Below are 21,074 nucleotides of genomic sequence, written 5' to 3'. Positions count from 1 at the left end.
GGAGATACCACCTCACACCAGTTAGAATGGCGATCATTAAAAAGTCAGGAAACAGACGCTGGAGAGGATGTGGAGAAATAGGAACGCTTTTACACTATTGGGAGTGCAAATTAGTTCAATCATTGTAGAAGACAGTATGGTGATTCCTCAAGGATCTAGAACTGGCAATACCATTTGACCCTGCAATCCCATTACTGGGCATATACCCAAAGGATTATAAATCATTCTATGATAAAGACACATGCATACGTATGTTCATTGTGGCACTATTCACAATAGCAAAGACTTGGAACCAACCCAAATGTCCATCAATGATAGACTGGATTAAAAAAATGTGGCACATATATACACCATGGAATACTATGCAGCCATAAAAAAAAGGATGAGTTCATGTCCTTTGCAGGGACTTGGATGAAGCTGGAAACCATCATTCTCAACCAACTATCACAAGATCAGAAAACCAAACACCGCATGTTCTCACTCATAAGTGGGAGTTGAGCAACAAGAACATATGGACACAGGGAGGGGAACATCACACACCAGGGCCTGTTGGAGGGTAGGGGGCTAGGGGAGGGATAGCATTAGGAGAAATACCTAATGTAGGTGACGGGTTGATGGATGCAACAAACCACCATGGCATGTGTATACCTATGTAACAAACCTGCACGTTCTGCACATGTAATCCAGAACTTAAAGTATGATAAATAAAATAAATAAAAAATAAAAAAAGACATGTAATCGTCAGACCATTGGGAGCACAAGGAGCAACTCTATGAAGGCATTACCTTTAACCTACCACGGTTTCTGCTTCCTAAAATAAAGGCAGTGCACAGACCGCCAGACAGATCCTCCCCTTTCCAACAAAAGTCTTACCTGAAGCCCTATTAATAATTTGCCTTTCTTCTGCCATCTAATGCTTCCATTCTCTGAAGAATGTGGCTGTGTGCACTTTGGCTTATGGAACCCTCTGTTCTTTTAGTTTGGTGAAATAAGGGCTGTGATGGCAGCAAATCTGAAAGCATGTTTGGGGCAGAGATTTCTGGATGCATCTTTAAAGCTGGCTTGAGAGAAATCCCAGTGCACAGGGGCCAGCCAGAGGCGAGAGAGTGCTGTCCTGGACAGCATGGTAATTAGCCCAGAAGTGGGCAGCAGACAGAAACCCAAGGTGGCGAAGGGCATTTTGTCTGGTCCCTTGTCTCGGGCTCTTATCTCTCCTATCCCAGCCTAATAGCTATAATTAGTCTCTGATGCATGCTGAAAAGAGGCTGCGTGTTAAATCCAGGCTGTTTTTGCCAGCTGTATGTGCAGGCCCAGAACATGTTCCACTGTCCCACGATTTGGGAATGAGACTTACAGTTCTTGAACCCTGGAAACAATTTGTGTAATCACTTTCCTTATCTTATTTAACTTCACCTGCAGGTCTGCCTTATTATTTTCATCAGTGTTGTGTAGGAGAATCCACTTAGAAGTCTGGGTAAAATTGTATTACATGATGTCAGGTTTGGTCCCTGAGAAAGAGCCAGATTAACGCTGGCAGGAAAGAAAGCAGGAGTGCCCTTCAAGTGCGCCGCTGAAGGGCAACCGGAGGTTCCAGGGAAATGTGAAGAAAGAAACGCAAACACCCCTAGGAACCAGGCTGGTCTTGTGAATTGATTTCCAGGGGAAGGCTGGAGCTTGTTTCACAGAGGTCTCTATTCTGGGAGGCTGTAGCCCAGCGGGAGGGAGCTGGAGCTGACTCTCCTGGCGAGTGGAGGCCGCACGCACGCTGTGCAGCCTGGGGCCTGCAGGGCGGGGACTCTGAGCCCGGCTGGTCCTGGGTTCTCTTTCGGGCCCCTGGCCAGGGGCTGTGGGTGGGAGGGGGACAGGTGCAATGGCTCCTGTCACTGGGCTGACTCAGCATGCAGGAAGGAGACAGCAAGATGACTCCATCTGAGCCAGTCCTCCAGGGATCCTCCCTGCCGGGGGCTCCTGTGCCCCCTGGGGAATCATGAGTCTACTGGGAGGGAGAGACTGCAGCCCCAGAGCTGGGCAGAGAGCAGGAGGCTCTTCGGGCCCTGTCGAGGACTCCACAGCAAGAGCCAAGCTCTATCCCTGTGATGAGGCCTTTGATTTTTCAAACTTGGAAGGTGTGCGCCAAACTACACCTTCCGGGGTGAGGCTGGCCTTTGGGAAGGACAGTGGTGCATTCTGAAGAGCCCGTGATCTGCCGCTAGGGGCTCTGGGTTCCAGGCCTAGTGCAGCCTCTGATGACATGAGGGACTCTGGACAGGCGGCATGTGCCCTTCACAGAGACAGGATGGTGATCACCTCCCTCCCCTCCCATCAGATTGCATCTTGGAAGTGAGGGGGTTCTGGAAGCCGTACACCCAAGAAAGGCATTATGTGCCCGAGAGAGAGCAGGAGAGATGTGACTGCTGCTGGCTGGGTGATGATAGGCCCAGATCAGTGTCACTGGCACCCACCCCTGCACCTGGGTCCCCTGCACCTCAGCTCCCAGCATCTGGGACTCCTCTCTGCCTGCCTCCCCCTCGCTCAATCTGTCTCCACTCAAGAGGCTGATGGGCAGGTCTCCTCGCTTCTTCAAACCTTTCAAGGTATCATGGGACCCTCCTGTTCCCTTGACCTCTCCAGCTTCCTCTCTCCCACCCTGATGCCCTTGCCCCCGCAGGGCAGCCACACTGGGCTCTGTCCCCTCCTCTGTGGTCCCTTCTCCACCTGTCACCCTTCAGGACCAGCTCAGCCTTTGTCCCCCTCCCTGCAGAGGGGATGACAGCCCCATGGGCGCCTCCTGCCACTGCCCCTCCACGCAGCCTCCACATGGCACCTATGTGTGGGCATCGGTTTCATTTTTTATCATGTGTCTCCCACTAGATGACAAAACACCAGAGACAGAGACTGTGTTTTCCAGGGGCCACCACAGTGCCTGGGGCCTGCTCTGGTGCTCAAAAGCCATTTGTTAGATGAATGAATCAATGAATCATTCCATTACTTAAATTTCCCCAGAGCCAAGTCTTGATTTTCCACACTCCATTACCCAGTACCTGTCTCCATGGCTGGGACAGTCCTAGATAAATCACTCCTCCCTCTGCTACCCGGGCTGACCGCTACCCTCTGGGATCTCCCGCTGCCCCCAGGCCTATGGAGAGGCAGCCAGTAGAAAGGACAGAGGAGCAGCCCCTGGTTCAAAGTCCTTCTCCACAACTCGCTGGTGACGCCATCCTGGGCGAGCCATGCCACACTTAAGTCTCAGTTTCCTCATCTGCTAAATGAGCATAATAGTACCCACTTATTGATAATAATTGACAATAATTAAATGGGCACACTACTGATCACTTATGAGAATCAAAGAAGCCCATATACACACATTTAGAAGAGGACATTGAGTTCCAGAATTACTAGTTCCACTGTATCCCGTTTTCATACACAGAACCACACAGCAAACCATTCAATTACGTTTTCACTTCCCACGTGGCGCTCGCCCCACCTCCTGGCTGTGGGGTCCCTGCGGGAACCTTTTTTGCTACTCACGGCCTGGCTCAGCGCGGTCCCCAGCCCAAGCTTCACCTGCCTTTACTGAGTGCTCCCTTATCTCTGACGACTGTACTGCCCGTCGCACGTCACCAAGCATGTTCCGGGGTTGGGTAGGGCTGTGTTATCATCTCTATCACCAAGTGTTGCCAACGTCAGAGGGTCAGTAATGCCAAAGCACTTCAGACTGGAGATACGGGAGGTACCCTCCTGCTCAGGGGTGTCCTTAGCTTGCACATGAGGAGGGACAGACCCGCCACTAGGGACCAAGGCCTTCCTCAACTTCCCTGCCACTCCTCTGGAGAGCCACTCCTCCCCCGTGAGGCCAAGCAGCCAGTCCCAGGACTGCTGCTCCCGCCAGGCTGTGAGCACGGCCCAGGTATGGCTGTTCCTGGTGGGACCCTGGCAAGACCTGCAGGAAGGCCTGGCCCCCTCACCTCTGTGCGCTCGGCCGCGCTGCTGGGGGTCTCTGGGCCAGTCAGTGGAGGGAGAGAAGACATCCCTAGCAGGGGCTGCCTTCTTGCTCTGACAGGAGCTCCCCTGCGTGGCCTTCTCAACTTCACCTGCGGGAAGACCTCCCCTATCTGCAGGCAGGAACTGGAGCTTCATCACATGAAACTGGAAGCTTTAGCCAAGGTGCCAACTGTCCTATGGAAACAGAGGGCCTAAGTGCCCTGGGGTCACCTGAGAGCCCTCAGAAGACCCTGGGGCGCAGTTGGTGGGATTTCTAGGCTTTTCTCAGGTTCTCTATCCCCTGGTTTGGAAACAGATGTAGCGGAAGCTTCACATCTGATGCTGAGCGAGAACCAGCGAGGAAGGTGTCAGCAGGCTGCTGACCTCGAGGGAGGGAGAACTGAGGGCAGGACATGAACTGCTGGAGTGGGGCCCTGTGGGAGTAATTAGGGCTCCCAGGCACCTGCAGTTGCTATAGATTCCTGCCTGCACCTCTAAAGGGAAGTGAAGCAAATCTATTTTCTGCCCCACCCTCCAGGCTAGTTTTGAGGCTGTTTTGTTCTCTAAAGTCACTTCATACTCCATTACTCGGGTACCTGTTTTCTTGGGAAGAACATGCTTTGGGCTTCAGCTGCCAGGGGCCTCACAGTTTCCTACAACATTGTGGGTGGATCCAGACCCACTGCAGGGCTTTGAGGTCAGGCAGATCTGAGTTCAAATTCCTGATCTGCTGGTTGATCTTGGGCAAGATTTTTAACCTCAGTTTTCTCATCTGTGAAATGGGGATAGTAATCGTGCCTACCCAGAAAGATTGCTGTGGCTATTGAATGATGTGAGGCGTGTGTATAAACCTGTGTAACACAGCATCCAACCATCCCAGGGCCCCAGCAACTGCTCAGTACCCTAATGCTGCTCATTCCCCTCCTCCCTGCTCAAAGAGCTGCCAGGTAGGGATTTATTATCCTCATTTTACAACCACAAAACCAAGAAGTCTTGGTTAATTGGTTTACCTAAAGTCACACAACTAGGATATGGTAGAATCTGACTTGAAGTTGAATCTAATTACAAATAGTATGCTTTTTCAACAGCACTCTTGACCAGTTAATGAGCCAGTTGCATGAGAATCACTTGCAGGTACTTGTTAAAACCTCAACACCTCCCCAGGTTTATGGAATCTGAATTTCCATGGAGGGCTGGGAGGGATCTGCACTTTTAGCAAACGCTCTGATTGCCTCACCCCGTAGTCCCTACCCCATATCGTGGTGTGCTGTTATAATGGGGAGGGTGCCCATCAGAGGAATTGGGTATATTATTATAGAAGAAACGTGAATGGGAAATAAGAAACTTAATGCAATTACATGGACAGGCATGGATATGGCTGCCGAGCAAGTTGAGGAATTTGCATATTTCCCTTTGGTTAATTTCATCATCCACTCAGCACGGCCCTCAGCTCACCAGATCATCTCAGAACTCAACTTACTGCGTCTCTATTAAAACTTTTGTCACACTGTGCCGCTGTGTTTATGTGCCTGTCTTCTCCTTGGAAGGGAAACTCCACAAAGACAGGAACCCTGACCCATCCACCTTGGCCTCACCCCACCCCAGTGTGGAAGCCAGGCGGCTGCTGAATGGACATGGGGCTGGATGAAAAGACTCCCGCCTGCCTCTCACAGCCCCGGGATCGCTATTGCAGTGCTATTGAGCTGCTATCCCAGTGAGGTGCTGCTGTGGGGATCCTCCAACTCCCTTCTCCTTGACCCTGCAAGACAGCCAGGAAAGGGAGAGCGGGCAGGACCTCCCAGTTGGGGTCAGCTGCAGCTCCCTGGCCAGCAGTCCCGCCTCATCAGCTCTCACATCCAACAGGAATGTTGGGAGACTGAAGTCCTTATTTTTTTAATTCTAGGAGATTCTATGCCTTAAAAAAAATCTGTAGAGTACAAGGTGAAGAATGCACACCGAGGACATTGGCAAGGGAGAGAAGAGCCTGGCGCTAGCACTTTTGTTTCTTTGCTCTTTTAATATTCTCTTTTCCCCGTGATGATACATGATATATTCCTACTTTAGGAATTTTGAAAACTATAGAAACGTCAAAAGAATAATATTACCACTCAGAAATAACGATCATCAAGTTATGGTGTATTTCCTTTGCTGGTTCTTTTGTTTATAAATTCTTTAGTAACTCCCGAAAGGCCACATCTGCCCAGATGAAAAGAACAGGAATCTTCCTCCTGCAGGGCTGCTGCCAGACAGGCTGAAAGCCCCGGGCTATGCAGAGAAGACTGAGCCTTGGGTGAATAGAGGCTGGGACTAGAAATTCTCTTGTGAACCAAATCCCCGCTCAGCCAGTGCCTTGCTGATGGCTCTGAGCAACTTGCTATCTTCATCCTGAAACAGTACAGCTGCCCAGCCCCTGCTAAATGGTTACCAGGCATTGCTAGCAACCTCCTGTGTGACCTTTTGCAAGTATCCTATTCTGAAGGGTTGAAGCACAGGCTTTCTGGCAGCTCAGGGCCTCCTGACTTGGACATCTGATGTGCCTAGAACAAAGGAAAGAGATCTGGATCCAGAGCCAAGTGATGTGTGTCTGTGTCGTGGCTTAGCCACATCCTTGCATATGACCTTGGCCAAGTCACTTTAAACTTTCTGTCCCCCAGTTCTATAACCTTTCTGAGCCTCAGTCTTTCCTCTGTAAGACGGGAATAGCAAATACTTCCAAGCCTTCACGAAGGATAGTGTATATAGAAGTCTCCCTAGGTGGGGGGTATCAACCTGGCTGCATCGCCCATTTCCCATCAAAAGATGCTTGGTGAGTATGACCTGCCATTTGGCCATACTGCTTAGCACACATGGATGACACCAGCCTCAGAGGGCTGTCCCTGGACATACCACTCTTTTGCATACCAAGCACGCAGCACGGGCAACAGAGGGTTAACAGGGAAAGGGCGGCCCCCTCGAAGCCAAGCGGTGGCCACAGGGGGGCCAGCTGAGTTTAGGTCACAGGCCTCCTGTGACCTAAGTGACAGGCCCTAAGGGATGAAAACTTGTCAAGGTTCTCCTCCCTTTTTCTAACAACCATAAACACCTTCTTGGTGCCAGGGGAGGGGGGGCGGCAGGAGCAGGATGTCTGCAGGGATCACACACCTGTGTGAAACTCAAAGAAAAATATCAGTTGGCGCCCAGGGCTTCTCACTGCAAACTGCCCATCAGGAAGCCAGAATGTTTTGGTCTTTGTTCTGGCACTGCATAAACCACGCAGAAGACTTGATTGCCCTTTTTCTCTGTCTTCCAGGTTGGCAAGGGGAACTTGTGGGTGTGACTGAAGAGAGAAAACAGAAAGGAGGGTCCCTGCTCCCCTGTGCTGAGTGCCCAGGGCTCCATCCCAGGGAGTTGGCTGATGGACCCAAGCCCGGGCAGAGGCGTGTGCGAATGCTCTGAATTCCCGACTCAGCTAGAGAGGAGAAAATCCCACAGCTCCAGGTCATGCTCTTTCTAGCTCCCCTGCTTCCTGAAGCAATGCCCTCCCCCAACTCCCAACCAGGCTACTTGGCTGCCTGGAAGGTGAAAGCTGGGGGCTGTGACCTTCTGGTGACCTGAGCAGCCTAGAACTGCAGCTGCACAATGGCAACTCCCTTGAGCCAGTGTCCCAGAAGCGGAGAGACTGGGCCTTGCCTGGAGGAGTCAGGTGGCCGCAGGCCTGCCTGCCACAGCCAGAGAGCCACACATCTCCAACTCTGCCCAGGGAGCCCAAGGTCAGGCCGTCTTAGCTGGGAGTCACTCTAAGAGGCTTGGGGGATCTCCACCAGCCTTGTATCCCGAACACATTAGCCTGAAGGAAAATCTGATCTACTTGCCGGTCCCTGGGGGGCGTCAGGAGTGACAGTCATTTCCTTGAAAGCTGAGAGGGAGAGCTGACCCCTGAGAGCTGTTAGGATCCTTCCCAGCCTCAGAAATCAGCCACGGTCAGGGAGTCATTCTGCCTTTTAGCTGGTCTTGCAGGAGGCGGGAGCAGACTAAGATGATGCTTCCAGACCCAGCACTGCCTGCCTCTGGATGGGGTGACATTGACCACTGCCTCCTGGGAGAGCTGCTAGGTGGTCAGAGGACAGGTTAGAGTCTGCCTTCTCCTGTGGTCAAAACTCCCATTGAGTTATGGAAAATATCCACACGACTAAGGGAATTGCAGATTTCCAATCGATTTCCTTGGCCACATGAGAACAAACAACACATTTGCCCTTGAGCCTAACAAATCTGTAGGAAGGGCTTGCCCAGGCGTAGAGAAAACCTGCTTCTGGGCTTAAAATACAACAAAAAAGGTTATGCAAATCACTTTTTCTGAGTTAAAGAGCAGGTTAATTTTTAAAGGTGCCTTCAATGAGTGAAGACGATGAATGAGGGAAACCATGGCATTAAGCTTAACGTTTTGACTGAGACTTAAATAGAGCAGAATGTGTTTGTTCTCAAACGTTGAACTCTCAGTTTTCAATCCAATCAAAGGGTTTTGCAAGTTGCTGTCTAATCCTGGCAGCAGGCGGAACTGCACGTCCAGTCTGCCTGCCTGCCAGTCTGTGTCTGGTCTGCCAGTCTGTGTCTCGTCTGCTTTGGGCCTCAGAGTTGCAATCTTCTGAACGAGTGTGGTTCTTGGACCACTCAGAGTGCGATGCTGTGAGTTCGTTCACTGAGGCCCATTCACCGATGGAGCCCCAAGCCACATGGGCAGCTATGACAGAGACAGGGCTCAGAGAGCTCCCTTTTGGGGATCCCTGGGTCTGTCCTCTGAGGTTCGTTATTGATCCCCTGGCCCTGGTCTTGCCCTCCTTTCATTCCCTGATACTCTAAGTGTGGCCCAGGCATTAGCAGAATAGTTTCAACTTAGAGCTTGTTGGAAATTTGAAAGCACAGGCTCCGTTCCCAACCAAAGGGACCAGAATCTTCATCTGCATAAGAGCCCCAGTGACCTACAGGCACGTTAGAGTTTGGGAGTCAATGCTCCGAGAGATTCTCTATCCTGCAACCAGTATGGTTTCTGGAGCATCTCCTTGGTCGCTGCTCTTTGCGCATGCTCAATGGAACCTTCTGTGTTGGACGACCTCACGAGCCTCACCTGCTACCTCTCTCCCCATCGCTCTCTACTCTGTATGAGTTCCAGCCCCAGCTCTGTTGCTCACTCATCATGTCATCCTAAGGAAGTCACCTGACTTCTGTGGGCCTCAGTTTATTCATCCATAAAATGGAAACAGTGAGGGCAATCACACAGTTTTGTTGTAAGAATCGGAGATCACAGAATGAGGCTGGAACTCATTCAATCCTGTTTCTCTCTCTGCCCCTGCCCCCATGCATTCTGTTGCCTGCTGACATTTTTGTGATTTACATTTTAGGAATCAAACAGTAAAATCGATTGCCTGTGGAGGATGCCATGTCATATGGTGGCTGAGCAGAACAATAGCAATGCGACCAAATGGGCCAGGGTTTAAATTTCAACTTTCTCACGTATGTATGACTGCATTCTTCTCTGAACCTGTTTCCTCTTCTGGAAAAGTAGGGGTGTCGGGAAGGTCATCTGACAATTAGAAGAGGTGAGTAATGCCTGCAAACTGCTTGGCACACAGGACGCACCCTTGGTGGCACAGGGAAGTGGCTAGAGGAGTGGAAACAGTGCAAATATAAAGCATTTTTAATAATGCTAATATTCCCTTTACCCTATGTATGACAGTCTTTGGTAGTCAGATTAGTCCTGATAATTTCTGCTCTGCTGTTGGCCTATGGAGACTGGCTCTACACATCACCCATGGTTGCGCCTCACCCTAGGCCACCCTCCACGCTTGGCGGGCACACTGGGCAGGGCACCTCATGCTGCTTGGCTCACAGGCCTGGCAGGAGATGTGAGCATGACTTGTAGATTCAAGGCCCAGGCTGCACATTAGAAGCACGCAGGAGCTTTAAAAATCAAATGTGTGGTTATTACCCCCAGACATTCACTGGATTGGTCTTCAGTGTGGCCTAGGCTCTGGGAGTCCTAAAAGCTCCCCAGGTGGTTCTAATACACAGCCAGAATGAGGGGACTAAAGGATGATGAGCAGGACAAGTTCTAGGAAGCTCCATCCTACTGGGTGCTATGCGGAATGCTAACTTCCTTAAAAAGTAAAAGCCTCAGCTCCCACAAACAATAAAATCTCAAATGAACTTGAAACCAACGAATTGTATCTTTGATGAACAGGAATGTTTTTTGTTCCTCCTTAAGAAAGCAAATCAAAGCGGGTTAGCCTCAGCCATTCAAAGAGCAGCTGGGGGCTGTGAGCGGTCTGTCCTGGGGCACTGTCCATCTCCCCTCACTTCTTATACCCCCCACCAAGAGCACCGGGGGTGACAGAGCACCCCAGAGATGTGGCTCAAATCCACAGGTGCCTCATCTTCTCCGAAGCCGACAGCATGTGCATCATCTCATTACTAGAGACGGACATAACAGAATGGTGTATTCTGAGAAGCACTCTAGGCATCAAGTGTTAAAACCCAAACAGGTTTCCAATTAATCAGTCAGATCCCTGTGTCCCTGAGCCCCGCCCCACTCCAAACCCAGTGAATTTTCTCAGCCCCTGAGGCATTCCAGGTCTCATGGGGATTTAGTTTTCAGGATTCTGCAAAACAAACCAAGCAGGCCTCAGCCTACCCTGCAGGCTCTGGAAGGCTCTGGAAGCCACTGCCGGCTCTGGAAGGCAGCTGCCCCTGATGGCCGGCTCACCTGTGGCCAGAGTGGCCTGACTCGCAGGTGTCACCTGGGCCTCAGGGGACGGGATGAGGCAGGGCTTGAGAGCTGGGGGAGGGTTAGCTTCATGTCTGGTGCTGCTGAGAGGCTGTCATGCCAGACATAGGTGATTCTCCCCTAAGGGGTGGGAGGGGACAGGGCACCCAGCTCTGCACCCCCACCCTGTTCTCAGGCTGAGTCACCATGCACAAAAGATGCTCCTATTGGGAATCTGCTTTGCCTATGGGCAGGAAAGTGACTGCTGCGGTCCCAGCTCAAACACAATGTGCCTTTCGCTCGCACCGGGCCCGCCCTGACTTCTGAGCCAACTCCTCCTCTGAGCCTCCTCACCGAGCTTCTCCCCAGGCAGGACCCATCCCGCAGGCTCTCCTTACCACTGGAGCACATTCCACGCCGAGCCAGCTCCTTACAGAAGTGCCCTGCACAGCCACACCCCAGCCACTGTGCCTCATGGAGCCACCCAGCCAGCGCCCAGCACAGGGAGAGGCCGCCCACCTGCAGAATGGGTGGTCCCCGGAGTGGCAGGCAGCTGGGGTGGACAGCAGGGTGGGGAGGTTCCAGCGCAGAGGGAGGGGCAGTCACACCCCAGGAGCCCCCTTCACAGTCCAGGGAGAAGTGTTTGAGACTCCAGTACTGGGAGCAGTGTTGGGGGGAGAGGGGGACACCTTAACATGGGTTCACGTTCTCCCAGAAAACACCTGCTTCCTCCATTAGTGTCTGCAATTAGGGGCTGATGACACCTGGGTCCCCCCAACCACATACACAACTCCTGGGAACATTACAGATGTGCACTTGGTGGGTAGAGAGAGGAGAATAAATACATGGTGGGGGTGGGGAGACAGACATAGACAGACGGAGAGAGAGAGACACAGAGACAGAGAGACAGTGGCATCTTCTCTTTTCTGGGGATTCTCGGGGGCCGCCACTCACCAGTTCCTTCCTGAGCCAGGCTATAGCTTCATCGATGCTCTGAAAGCCTTCCAGCTTGCCAGTGGACAGGGGTGTGGTGCCCTGGCTGGCACTCCTGGCAGGAGGGGCGTGCTGCCCGGGTTCTCTCAGCGGGAGCAAGGGCTCCTGTCCCCCATGCTCGCCCTCCTCCAAGCTCGCCTGTGGCTCCGCAGCCGGCCTCGGGAAGGGCCAGGTCTGCTCCTCCAGCCTGGCCTGCCATTCCAGGTAGGAGGGCCTGCGGGTCTCCAGCCTCAGTTTCTCGGTGAGGGCCTTCAGGCTCCGGAGGTGGTCATCGGGTGGAGCGGCTGCTCCTGCCCCCTCTTGTGCACCCACTTCTTCCACGTGGATCTGGGGCACAGACATTCTACAGTCTGCCCTGGCAGCAGGACATGCGAGCGGGCGGGGGGCACAGGGGGAGGGTTGGTGGGTGGCACAGTTGGGTCCCGGTCTGGGATGGCCTCATCCAGGTGCCCGAGGGCATTTCCGGGATGGGAGCCGGCCTTGGAGGCTGGGTGGCAGGGGAGCTGAGAGGGACTGTGCAGTGAGCAGCACAGGGCACCCTCCTGGAGGCTCAGGTCTACGATCCGTCCTGGAATCCTGTGGGTGCCATGCTCCACAGAAGGCAGGAACAGACAGGCATCGCAGGAATCTCGGGACAGCCTGTGCCAAGGTCTATCTGTCCTGAAGGCACTCGAAGACCAGACTGGCAGGAAGAAGGCCCAGAGCTCTCTCCTCTCGGGAAGGGCAGGTGGCTGGAGACCCTGTGGGAGGGATGAGAACCGCATCAGTCCCAATCCCTGCCCTGCCACTCAGAGGCAGGCACGTCCACTCCACAGGAGGGGAAACTGAGGCTCAGAGTGAACTAGTGACTGTACTTCTCATGGCTAGTCTGAAATGGAAGTGAGGTCATTTCAATGCCTTAATTCAATGCACAGAAGTTAATGACCAACTGATAAATTGTACAGTGTTTTTACCATTTATAAAAACGACTCCGCCTCTACTCTCTCATTTAATGCCCCCAGCAAGTCTGCAGGGATTTGTTTTTATTCCCATTTCACACACGAGGAACCCACATCTCCTCGAAGTTAAATGACTCACAGAGATCTCCCAGCAAGAAACTGGGGGGACAAGCTCAGGCTGTCTGAATCCGAGGGCACAGGTCTCTCTTCTATGTGGCAACTGCCGGAGGGTCCTCAGTGCCAGCCAGCAGGGCAACCACACCCCATGCAGGCTCAGGTGTGTCTGCTCCATCCAGGTGCCACTGCCCCTCACCACCTCCACCCACCACAGCCCCTGTCCTCCAGCAGCAGTTTCTACATCCAGGTCTTACTCCACACTCCTAGCTTCTTCCTCCAAGAACAACACCTTACCTCACCTCTTCAGAGACGGAAGCAAATAAACCTGCAGCTGTGGAGGGAAGAAGGCGGTGGCATCTGGGCTGGATGGCTAAGTGAGCAGGCTGGGACTCACTGTTCTAGAACGAGGCTTCTTGTGCTCACCTAAGTGCCCGCATGGCAGCACCTGTTTGGTAAGGACTTCAGCTACGGGATCTGGTTTGGCCTCCTCATCTCCAGAGAGGAGGCATAAGCCAAGGCTCCTACGTTAACATCGGACATAGGGTGGAAACCTAACTCCCAGTAAGAAGAGACCACAGCCTCCAGACTCCGTAGCCCGAGGTCCATGGGGCAGGCAGCAGAGATGGGTGAATCAGAGTAGAAGATAATTTGATTTGGACCCAAGCGGTAAGCCCTGGACTTTCAGGGTGTGTTTAAAAAAAAAAAAATCTGTGCTGGGGGACATGCAGCTATAAAAAAGAATGAATTGATATGGAAGGATGTTCAAGATAAAGCTTAAATGAAGAAAAGTAAGATTCTCAGCAGCCTGGAGAGTAGGCCATCCTTGGGGTGAAAAAGGAGAAAGAGAGAGGGATTGTTACTGACTTGTAAATGACTAAAAACATCGCGGCCAAAAAAAAAAGAATGGAGTAGCCATCGCCATAATTACTTGTTTGGAGTGAGGGGAACTAGGCAGAAGGGAGGTGAGGATAGAAGGGAAAAGAATTAAGATGAGGGTGGCAGAAGCTGAACAGTGAGCAGGACCACCTCGGGGTGTCCTGGGATTCCTCTCCGACATGGCATGCAGATACTCAAGAAGGAAGAGCAGAACTTTCCAGTCCAGACCTTTTCCTTAGCCCCAGCCTGCAGTGGGGATGTGACTGGAGGACTTCCTGCTGCCCAACCTCTGCCACCCTATGCTATGAGCCTGCCCTGGCGAGGGGTACCCATGGAGAATGAGAAGGAATAGTCCACCCCAACTGGTAAGCAGAGAAACCCGCTCTCACCTCCAGGTCTGCTTGGAGCAAGTGAGAATCCCCCTGAGGAGCTGGATTCTGGTTCAGTTGGTCTGAGACGGGACTCAGACAGCAGTGTTCTGCTCCCCGGGTGGTCTGAGTGTGCAGCCAGGTGGAGAACCACTGTCTCCAGATGCAGACACTAGACTTGGGATCGGATGGCCTAGCTCTAGGTCTTGTCAGGCTTGCTAAGCCTCATTTTCTTCATCTGTAAAATGGGGGTGATAAATACCAACCTCCTATGCTCTAGCAGATTGGCAGAACTAAAATTCACAGGCACTCTCTGAAGACTTAGCACGCTAAGTCTGCAAACGCGAAATGTACTCATGGGAGTCTTCTGTGCAGTTTCACGGTCAGAATCTGTCCAAATCTAAAGACTTATCAGCTGCTTTCTGAGGCCCCTCCCAGGCGCCGTCTGCCTCTTTGCTGAGGTGCCAGGATCTGTTTTGAGCGTGTCTGGGGCAGCTGCACCTACAGGGCTTCCTTCTCCTTGGCAGGGGGGCTCTGATTAGATCCATCAAAGCTTCCTGGAGAGGATTCAACTGCAGGCGGATGAGCAGCACCCTCCCGCCCTGAGTTCTGTGAGCAGATAACATGGATGAGGAGCCATGGTGGCCCACCCCTCCCCCACCAGGGCGTCCCACTGCTGCGACCGCTGCTGGGTGAGGGGCTCCTCTTGGGTAGGAAACTGCTACAAGTCTGTAACTGTATTGCAGGGAATTTACTTCAATCATTGATTTCGGTCTTGTTTGTTTGTTTTTGTTTTTGTTTTGTTTTGTTTTGTTTTTGAGACGGAGTTTTCACTCTTGTCACCCAGGTTGGAGTGCAATGGCATGATCTTGGCTCACTGCAACCTCCGCCTCTTGGGTTCAAGCGATTCTCCTGCCTCAGCCTCCCAAGTAGCTGGGGTTACAGGCAGCCACCACCATGCCCAGCTAACTTTTTGTATTTTTAGTACAGACAAGGTTTCACCATGTTGGCCAGGCTGGTCTGGAAATCCTGACCTCAGGTGAAGGCCTGCAGAGACCATGTCAGGACTATCTGGTGGCAGGGGTGGCAGCCCCTGTGAACTGCGACCAGCTAGTCCTCAGATCTGCTGAGCTTAGTGAGGTGCAGAAAACCTGGTGTGCACATCGGCCCATGTGAGCCCCAAAGTAGCCCCCAGAGGCAGGTGAGATCACCCCATTTCACCAAGGAGAAATCGAGGCTAGGGCAGCTGAAGCGCCTCACCCCCTGGTCACAGGCAGGTGCCAGCAGCTGGACCTGGGCACGGTCATTTGACTCTGTCTCAGCCTCTTTCTACTCCAGAGCGAGTGGGCTCTGGGGTTAGAGCTCCAGGGCAGCCATTGGCTTTGTGACATTGGCACATTGCTTCATGACCACTCTGGGCCTCTGTGTCCTCTTCTGAGAAATGAGAACAACCGGAATGACTACATAATTTGCAAGGCTCCGTGTGAAATGAAGATGCGGAGCTCCTTGTTTAAAAAGTTCTAAGAATTTCAAGACAGTGACAGCAGAGCGTGAACCCACGCGAGGGGCCCTGTACTGCTGCCCACGACCTTGAGGCCAGTTTTGGCGATACTAACATCTACCTCGGAGGTTATTCAGGGGATTTAATAAGGTTACAAATGGGAGCTCTCAGCACACTGCCTGGTCTACAGGAAGCCCTAGACACAGTCATGTAGCCCTAGTCACGCTGTTTAAAATTAAGACGACGTAACCAATCAGAGTTATGTCACCGTCACATCACAGATCATGCCCCTCCAACTGCACTGAGCAGTCGCCCTGTCGCTCTCGGACCTGCTGGGTGGCCGGAGCCAATCCCTGCACCCTCACATCCTTCCCTGGACACCAAACGACATGAAGTCAGTTGATCCCACCTCCCCCAGATTTTCAGGTCTCAAAACGTAGTGGAGTCTGTTCTGCCACAGAAGGGAGAACAGCTCCACTTACTGAAACCATTCCATGCCCACTCCCTTCCCTCTCTGCTCACATTGTAAATGCCCCGACCACAGCTCGGGGTGTGGGGGAGACTCCACCATGTGCTCTTTGCATGGCAGACCAAGGCCAGGCCCCAAAAGCCTGGTTTCTGGTCCCAGCACTGCTGACAAGCCGAGCATCCGGGCTCAGTCCTCTCCTCGTGGCCTCAGTTTCTTAATCTGTGGAATGGCTGAGGATCTATAGAACCTTGTATGTGAAAGCTCTCTTTAAACTGTAGAGAGCTGTACCCACCTGAATAGCGTGTGTGCAACGTGGAGAGGCCTGAGTGAGGGAGTCACCATTTTAGAGCACATGGTCACCTGTAGATGGCAGGAACGGGACTGCCCCCAGCACAGCCAGGCCGTGAGGAGCTGCTGAGTCAGCATGTGTTTTCCTGGTCGTCAGTGTCTGGGGAGCACTGTCCCCCTGGGTGTCCTGGTGCCTGAAGAAGCCGAAAGGGGTTTCTTCCCTCCCACTAGGCACAGGAGTTGAGCTGGAATGTCACCCATACAGGCCTAGGGACGTGACAGCAGAAAAGCTTGTCACTGCTCACTGGGCACTGAGCTGGACCCGGCCTGAGCTGGCAGAGAGGTGCTGGCTGGATGCCGGGGAACAGCTGCCAGCACTGGGCAGCTTCCTGGGCTGGAAAAGCAGTGGAGATCTCCCTGCTTGACAAACCAAGGACTCCTGGGGCCCAGTCCCCCGGAGGAATGGGCTTTCTTTACACGTAACCTGGGTCATTCCTGGGGGTGGAGGAGCCAGAGAAGGAAGCCAAAGGACGCTGCCAGACCTGCGACCCAGGGTGTCTAGAAAAACGAAATCAGACCCTGTAATCCCACCAGGCCCAGGCACGCCCCTCCAGGCAGGCCACCCAGCAGCAGTGGGGACAAGCCCTTGGGAGGCATGTCAGCCTTTCTGCAGCTCTGTGTGCCAGCGCCGAGGACCCATGCCACACACAGGGACTGCTGTTCCAACACGCTCCCTGGCTCCCTGGCCCACAGCGGCTCCTTGAAGGAGCCTTCGCCAACCATGAGCTAATTCCTCTGGCTGCTGGAGGAGCCAGGTGGGGGCAGCTCAGCCAACACCTTGTCTCATTATGACCTAATCTGTTCACCTGGAATACTGTCAAATCCACTTCCTTGATGGGCTCCCAGGGGCAGAGGAAGATGCAGGCGCTGCTGACCCATCCCCTCCGCACCTCCTCTCTCCTCACACGCTCCTGTTGTTCCTTCCAGCCTAGCATTCTCCACTAGAATCCTTTCCTTTCTTCTCCATAAGACACAATCTTTCCAAGCCCCGACCCAGCACTCCTGTCCCGCCGAACACCATGCTCTCTCACAGCCCTCACTCGGCACAAGCTTTCCTCCAGCCTAGAAAGTCCTTGCCTCCCTTCTATGCCTTAGTTCTCAGGGATTTTCTCCTGCAGGAAGTTTTGCTTGATTTGTCCAGGCTGAGCTGTGTGTACTCAGGACAACCGGAGCACATTGGAGAAACAATTACATCATCGCAACATTAGCTAAGGCTTACACCACACAACACGAGGGGTGGTGCTAAAAGCTTTACATGTATTAACACATTTGATCTTCACAACAGCCCTATGAATCTGGGGTATTATCATCCCCATTTTACAGATGAAGAGACTGAGGCACAGAGGTTCGGTACCTTGCCTGAGGCCACAGAGCTTGTAAGTGGTGAAGCTGGGATTTGAACCTCTGCAATCTGGCTCTGATCTGGCCCCTAACCACTGGGCTTACTGCCCCTCTTAAGCCGCAGCACTTACACCCAGGGTCTTTGTCGATGGTTGCCTCTACCAGACTCTCAACTTCAGGGCGAGAACCAAGCCTTTCATGCTGGACCCTCCAGTACTTAGCACAACGCTGCTCTCTTTAAATGCCGTGGAATGAATGAGCCAATAAAACAGATTTCCTCCCACTCACAGCGACCTGTCCTTACTCAAATCTGAGCCAGCCTGGATGGGCTCAAGAGAGGTGGAAAAAGAGACCCAGCCTTCCTAGGATGGTACCTCCCCTCCTGTCCCCACAGATGCCACCCACCCTGTCTGCCCTGACACAAGTGTCAAGACATAGGTGTGCAGGCTCTGGGCCTGCAGTGGGACAAAGACAGGAACAGCCGCAGCTCATGCCAAATCCTAGAACTGTGTGCTGGAGTTGGAGGGGACAGTCTGGTGTGACAGACCTAGCATGAGGGCCTCCTTGGGGTCCAGTGCAGGATGAGGTCATTTCCATCCAGCAGCTTCCTCCCTCTTCTGGAAAGTGCACCCCCTTTCCCATGGGAGCCCATCCCTCGGGTTCCCTTTCTCCTGGGGTGTGGGGAGACACTGGATGAAGTTTTGGTGCCAGAACCACCCAGAGGCCAGCCTTGCTCTGAGCTGGCCGGGGCCACTGGGGCCACTGTGCTCACCACATATGGGGAAAGGGTCTACCTGGCGAGGCAAGCCAAGCCAAGCAGACAGTGTGGCAACCTGGCCGTCAGAGCCCAGCGGCAAGGAGCTGGAGGCCAGCAGCTGGGCCCCGTGGAAAGCCACCGCCCTGCCTGGATTACACAGCATATACCTTCCGCCTTTTATGCTTCAGCTACTTTGCGTGGGGTTTCTGACATTTGTAACTGACTGACACGGCATGCACTGGAGAAGGAATATGAAAGAGCACAGTGGATGCTTGCTGTTATTTGTCTTTTGTTGAACTGTCTGTCTGTTTGCCATATCCAATCCCTTCTCTCCTGTGTAGAGGGAGCTCCCCATTTTGTGCAGAGCAGCAGGCAGGCTGTGCAGCCTTCTCTGCAGCCAGAGGACCATGTCCTCCTCTTCCTGGCTCATGCCCTGGTGACCAGGTGTGAGCATGTGACCCGAGCTTGGCCAGTCAGCTGCTCAGGCCCCGGCTCTGAATTGGGTGTGTGTGAGTCTCAGAGGAAGAGATGGTTAGGGCGCATCTGTGAACCAGCCCTGGAGGCAGATGTGCAGCGCAGGGGCGGTGGCATCCTCTTAGCCAAACTGTCTCTGCTAAAGGACTGGCCTGGGACCTCCTGCCTCTGCCTTCTGGATCTGCCCTGGTTCTGCCTGTTTTCTGGTCTTTACCTCCTGCCAATTCTGTGGGTGCCTGGCAGCCTTACAATAGTGTCATTTTCTCTTGCTCCCAACCAAGAGCCCTAACTGAAATGAGACAGGAAGCACAACTCATTTGGGAAGGAAAATATATAACTGAGAGCAAACCAGTGTCATAAAATGTCATGACAACCCAAAGGCTCCCTCCCCCACCATTCCACCTGTGCCTCGGTGGTGGGGGTGGGGTGGTGCGACCTCCCATTGAGAACCACAGGGTGGATGGTCACTGTCCTCCTAACGAAATCTTACTGAGTCTGTCCACATTCAGAGTTGACTTGTCTCCTAACTCACAATCCATGACAGGCTATGCTTGATGAGGACAGAATGACAATTTCCCATATGAGTGAATTTACCCTTGCTCTGCTCCTCTGGCAGAAATGCCCCCCATGGTTCCCTGTGCAAAATGGATACATGCTGGGTCATGGGACCAGCCCAGCTGGGCTACAGCCAGACATCAGGGCAAATAACTGAAGGGCCAACCAGCCTGGCAAGCTGTGCTCTTTTGGGAGTGGCACCTCTGGGCTGTTTCAGGACTGTGACAGTCCCCAGAGGGAGAAAGGGGTGAGCAGAGGCAGATAGAGCATGGAGGAGTGAGCCCAGGGAGAAAGGGGTGAGCAGAGGCAGATAGAGCATGGAGGAGTGAGCCCGTGGCTGCATCTGTCTCCTGCAGGCTGCTGCTTCCTCCACCTGCGGCTCCTTCCCTTCTCATCGTCAGCCTCCACCCCTTGAGGTTGCCTGGGGTCTGTTCCTGCAGCCTGAAAGAGGTGCACTAACCCTATTAAAATCCCCATTTTACAGGTGAGGAAATGGATAACTTTTCTCATGAAACCAGTGCCCAAACTCCCATAAACAGACATGACGGCCTGAGATCCTGGCCCAGGAAAAAGGGTGCTTTATTTAGCACCTGTGAATGCTGGCGGAATTTGCAGACATGTTCCCCAGCGCCAGCATGGGCAGAGCAATGGTAGGTCACCTTAGAGTTCACCGAGCGTCAGCACACACATTCAGGACTCACGTCCTTCTGACTCCACACAGGAGAAAGCGGAGGCCACAGAGGCCAGCTGGTTCCCAGAACGCAGATCTGCGGCAGGAAAGCTGGGGCGATCTTCGCCCTCCGTCCCCTTCATCATAGCTGCCCCCCATACCCCTGCACTCCTGACCCCTCAGCCTGAGCCTGGGGACGTGGACGCTGTCCCTGTCTCCACAGAGCTTCCTCCTCCAGGCTTCCTCTCCTCTGCCCTGCTGCCAGTTATCCTTCTAAAATGCAACTCGAATCCTGCCCCTTCTTAATAACCTTTCTACTAAATAACTTTGTTATTGAGATGAGGTCTCACTGTTGCCCAGGCTGGAGTGCAAGTGGCACAATCACAGCTCACTGCAGCCTCAGACTCCTGGGGTCAGGTGATCTCCTGCCTCAGTCTCCCCAGTAGCTGAGACTACAGGCATGTGCCACCATGCCTGACTCTAAATGACATTTTAGTAACATGTCAAACAGCTAATATGTATCAAGCACTCAATATGTGCCAGGCACTACAAGGAGATAGCACCTCACTTATTTGCATGAGAATCTTGTGAAGTATGCACTGATTGTCCCATTACACAGATGAAGAAACAGAGGCACAGAGATGATAAGGCACAGGCCCAACAGCACTCAGACTGTACCTGGCAGGGCAAGGACTGAAACCAGCAGGTGCACAGCTCCCTGTGGAGGTGGAGAGGATGGCTGCAGCAGGAGCCAGGAAGCCTGAGCCGGGGACCAAGACCAGGTCAGAGGCTCCGTGACCCTCTCCACGGTCTACTCAAATAGAACAAAGCAAGAGTGTCCTCTGAGAATCAAGTTGCCCCCGGAGGTAGCCAGCTGTGTCTTGGTTCTGTGCTGACCTGTGACACTGGCCACTCCTCACCAGAACCACCTTCACTGAGTTTATGGAGCA

General features: G+C 53.0%; 1 protein-coding gene across 2 annotated transcripts in view; it reads right to left on the bottom strand.

The window, feature by feature from the left end:
* Window positions 1-21,074, bottom strand: part of FAM167A (family with sequence similarity 167 member A) — a 43,835-nt gene that overhangs the window by 8,923 nt on the left and 13,838 nt on the right. The window contains exons 2-4 of one of the 2 annotated variants that reach the window (XM_025394271.1): window positions 14,031-14,247; window positions 13,060-13,210; window positions 11,672-12,450 (exon numbers count right to left, since the gene is read on the bottom strand). In XM_025394271.1, coding sequence (XP_025250056.1) covers window positions 11,672-12,052 — 381 coding nt within the window. In that variant the 5' untranslated portion in view covers window positions 12,053-12,450; window positions 13,060-13,210; window positions 14,031-14,247. Of the gene's footprint in view, window positions 1-11,671; window positions 12,451-12,787; window positions 13,010-13,059; window positions 13,211-14,030; window positions 14,248-21,074 lie in introns of those variants that run through there. The other variant, XM_025394270.1, reaches the window with a different exon arrangement.

Source organism: Theropithecus gelada, chromosome 8 (genome assembly GCF_003255815.1).
Source record: "Theropithecus gelada isolate Dixy chromosome 8, Tgel_1.0, whole genome shotgun sequence".
NCBI lineage: Eukaryota > Metazoa > Chordata > Mammalia > Primates > Cercopithecidae > Theropithecus > Theropithecus gelada.
The sequence above is the reverse complement of the archived record's forward strand: the minus strand, read 5'-3'. Positions and strand labels throughout refer to the sequence as shown.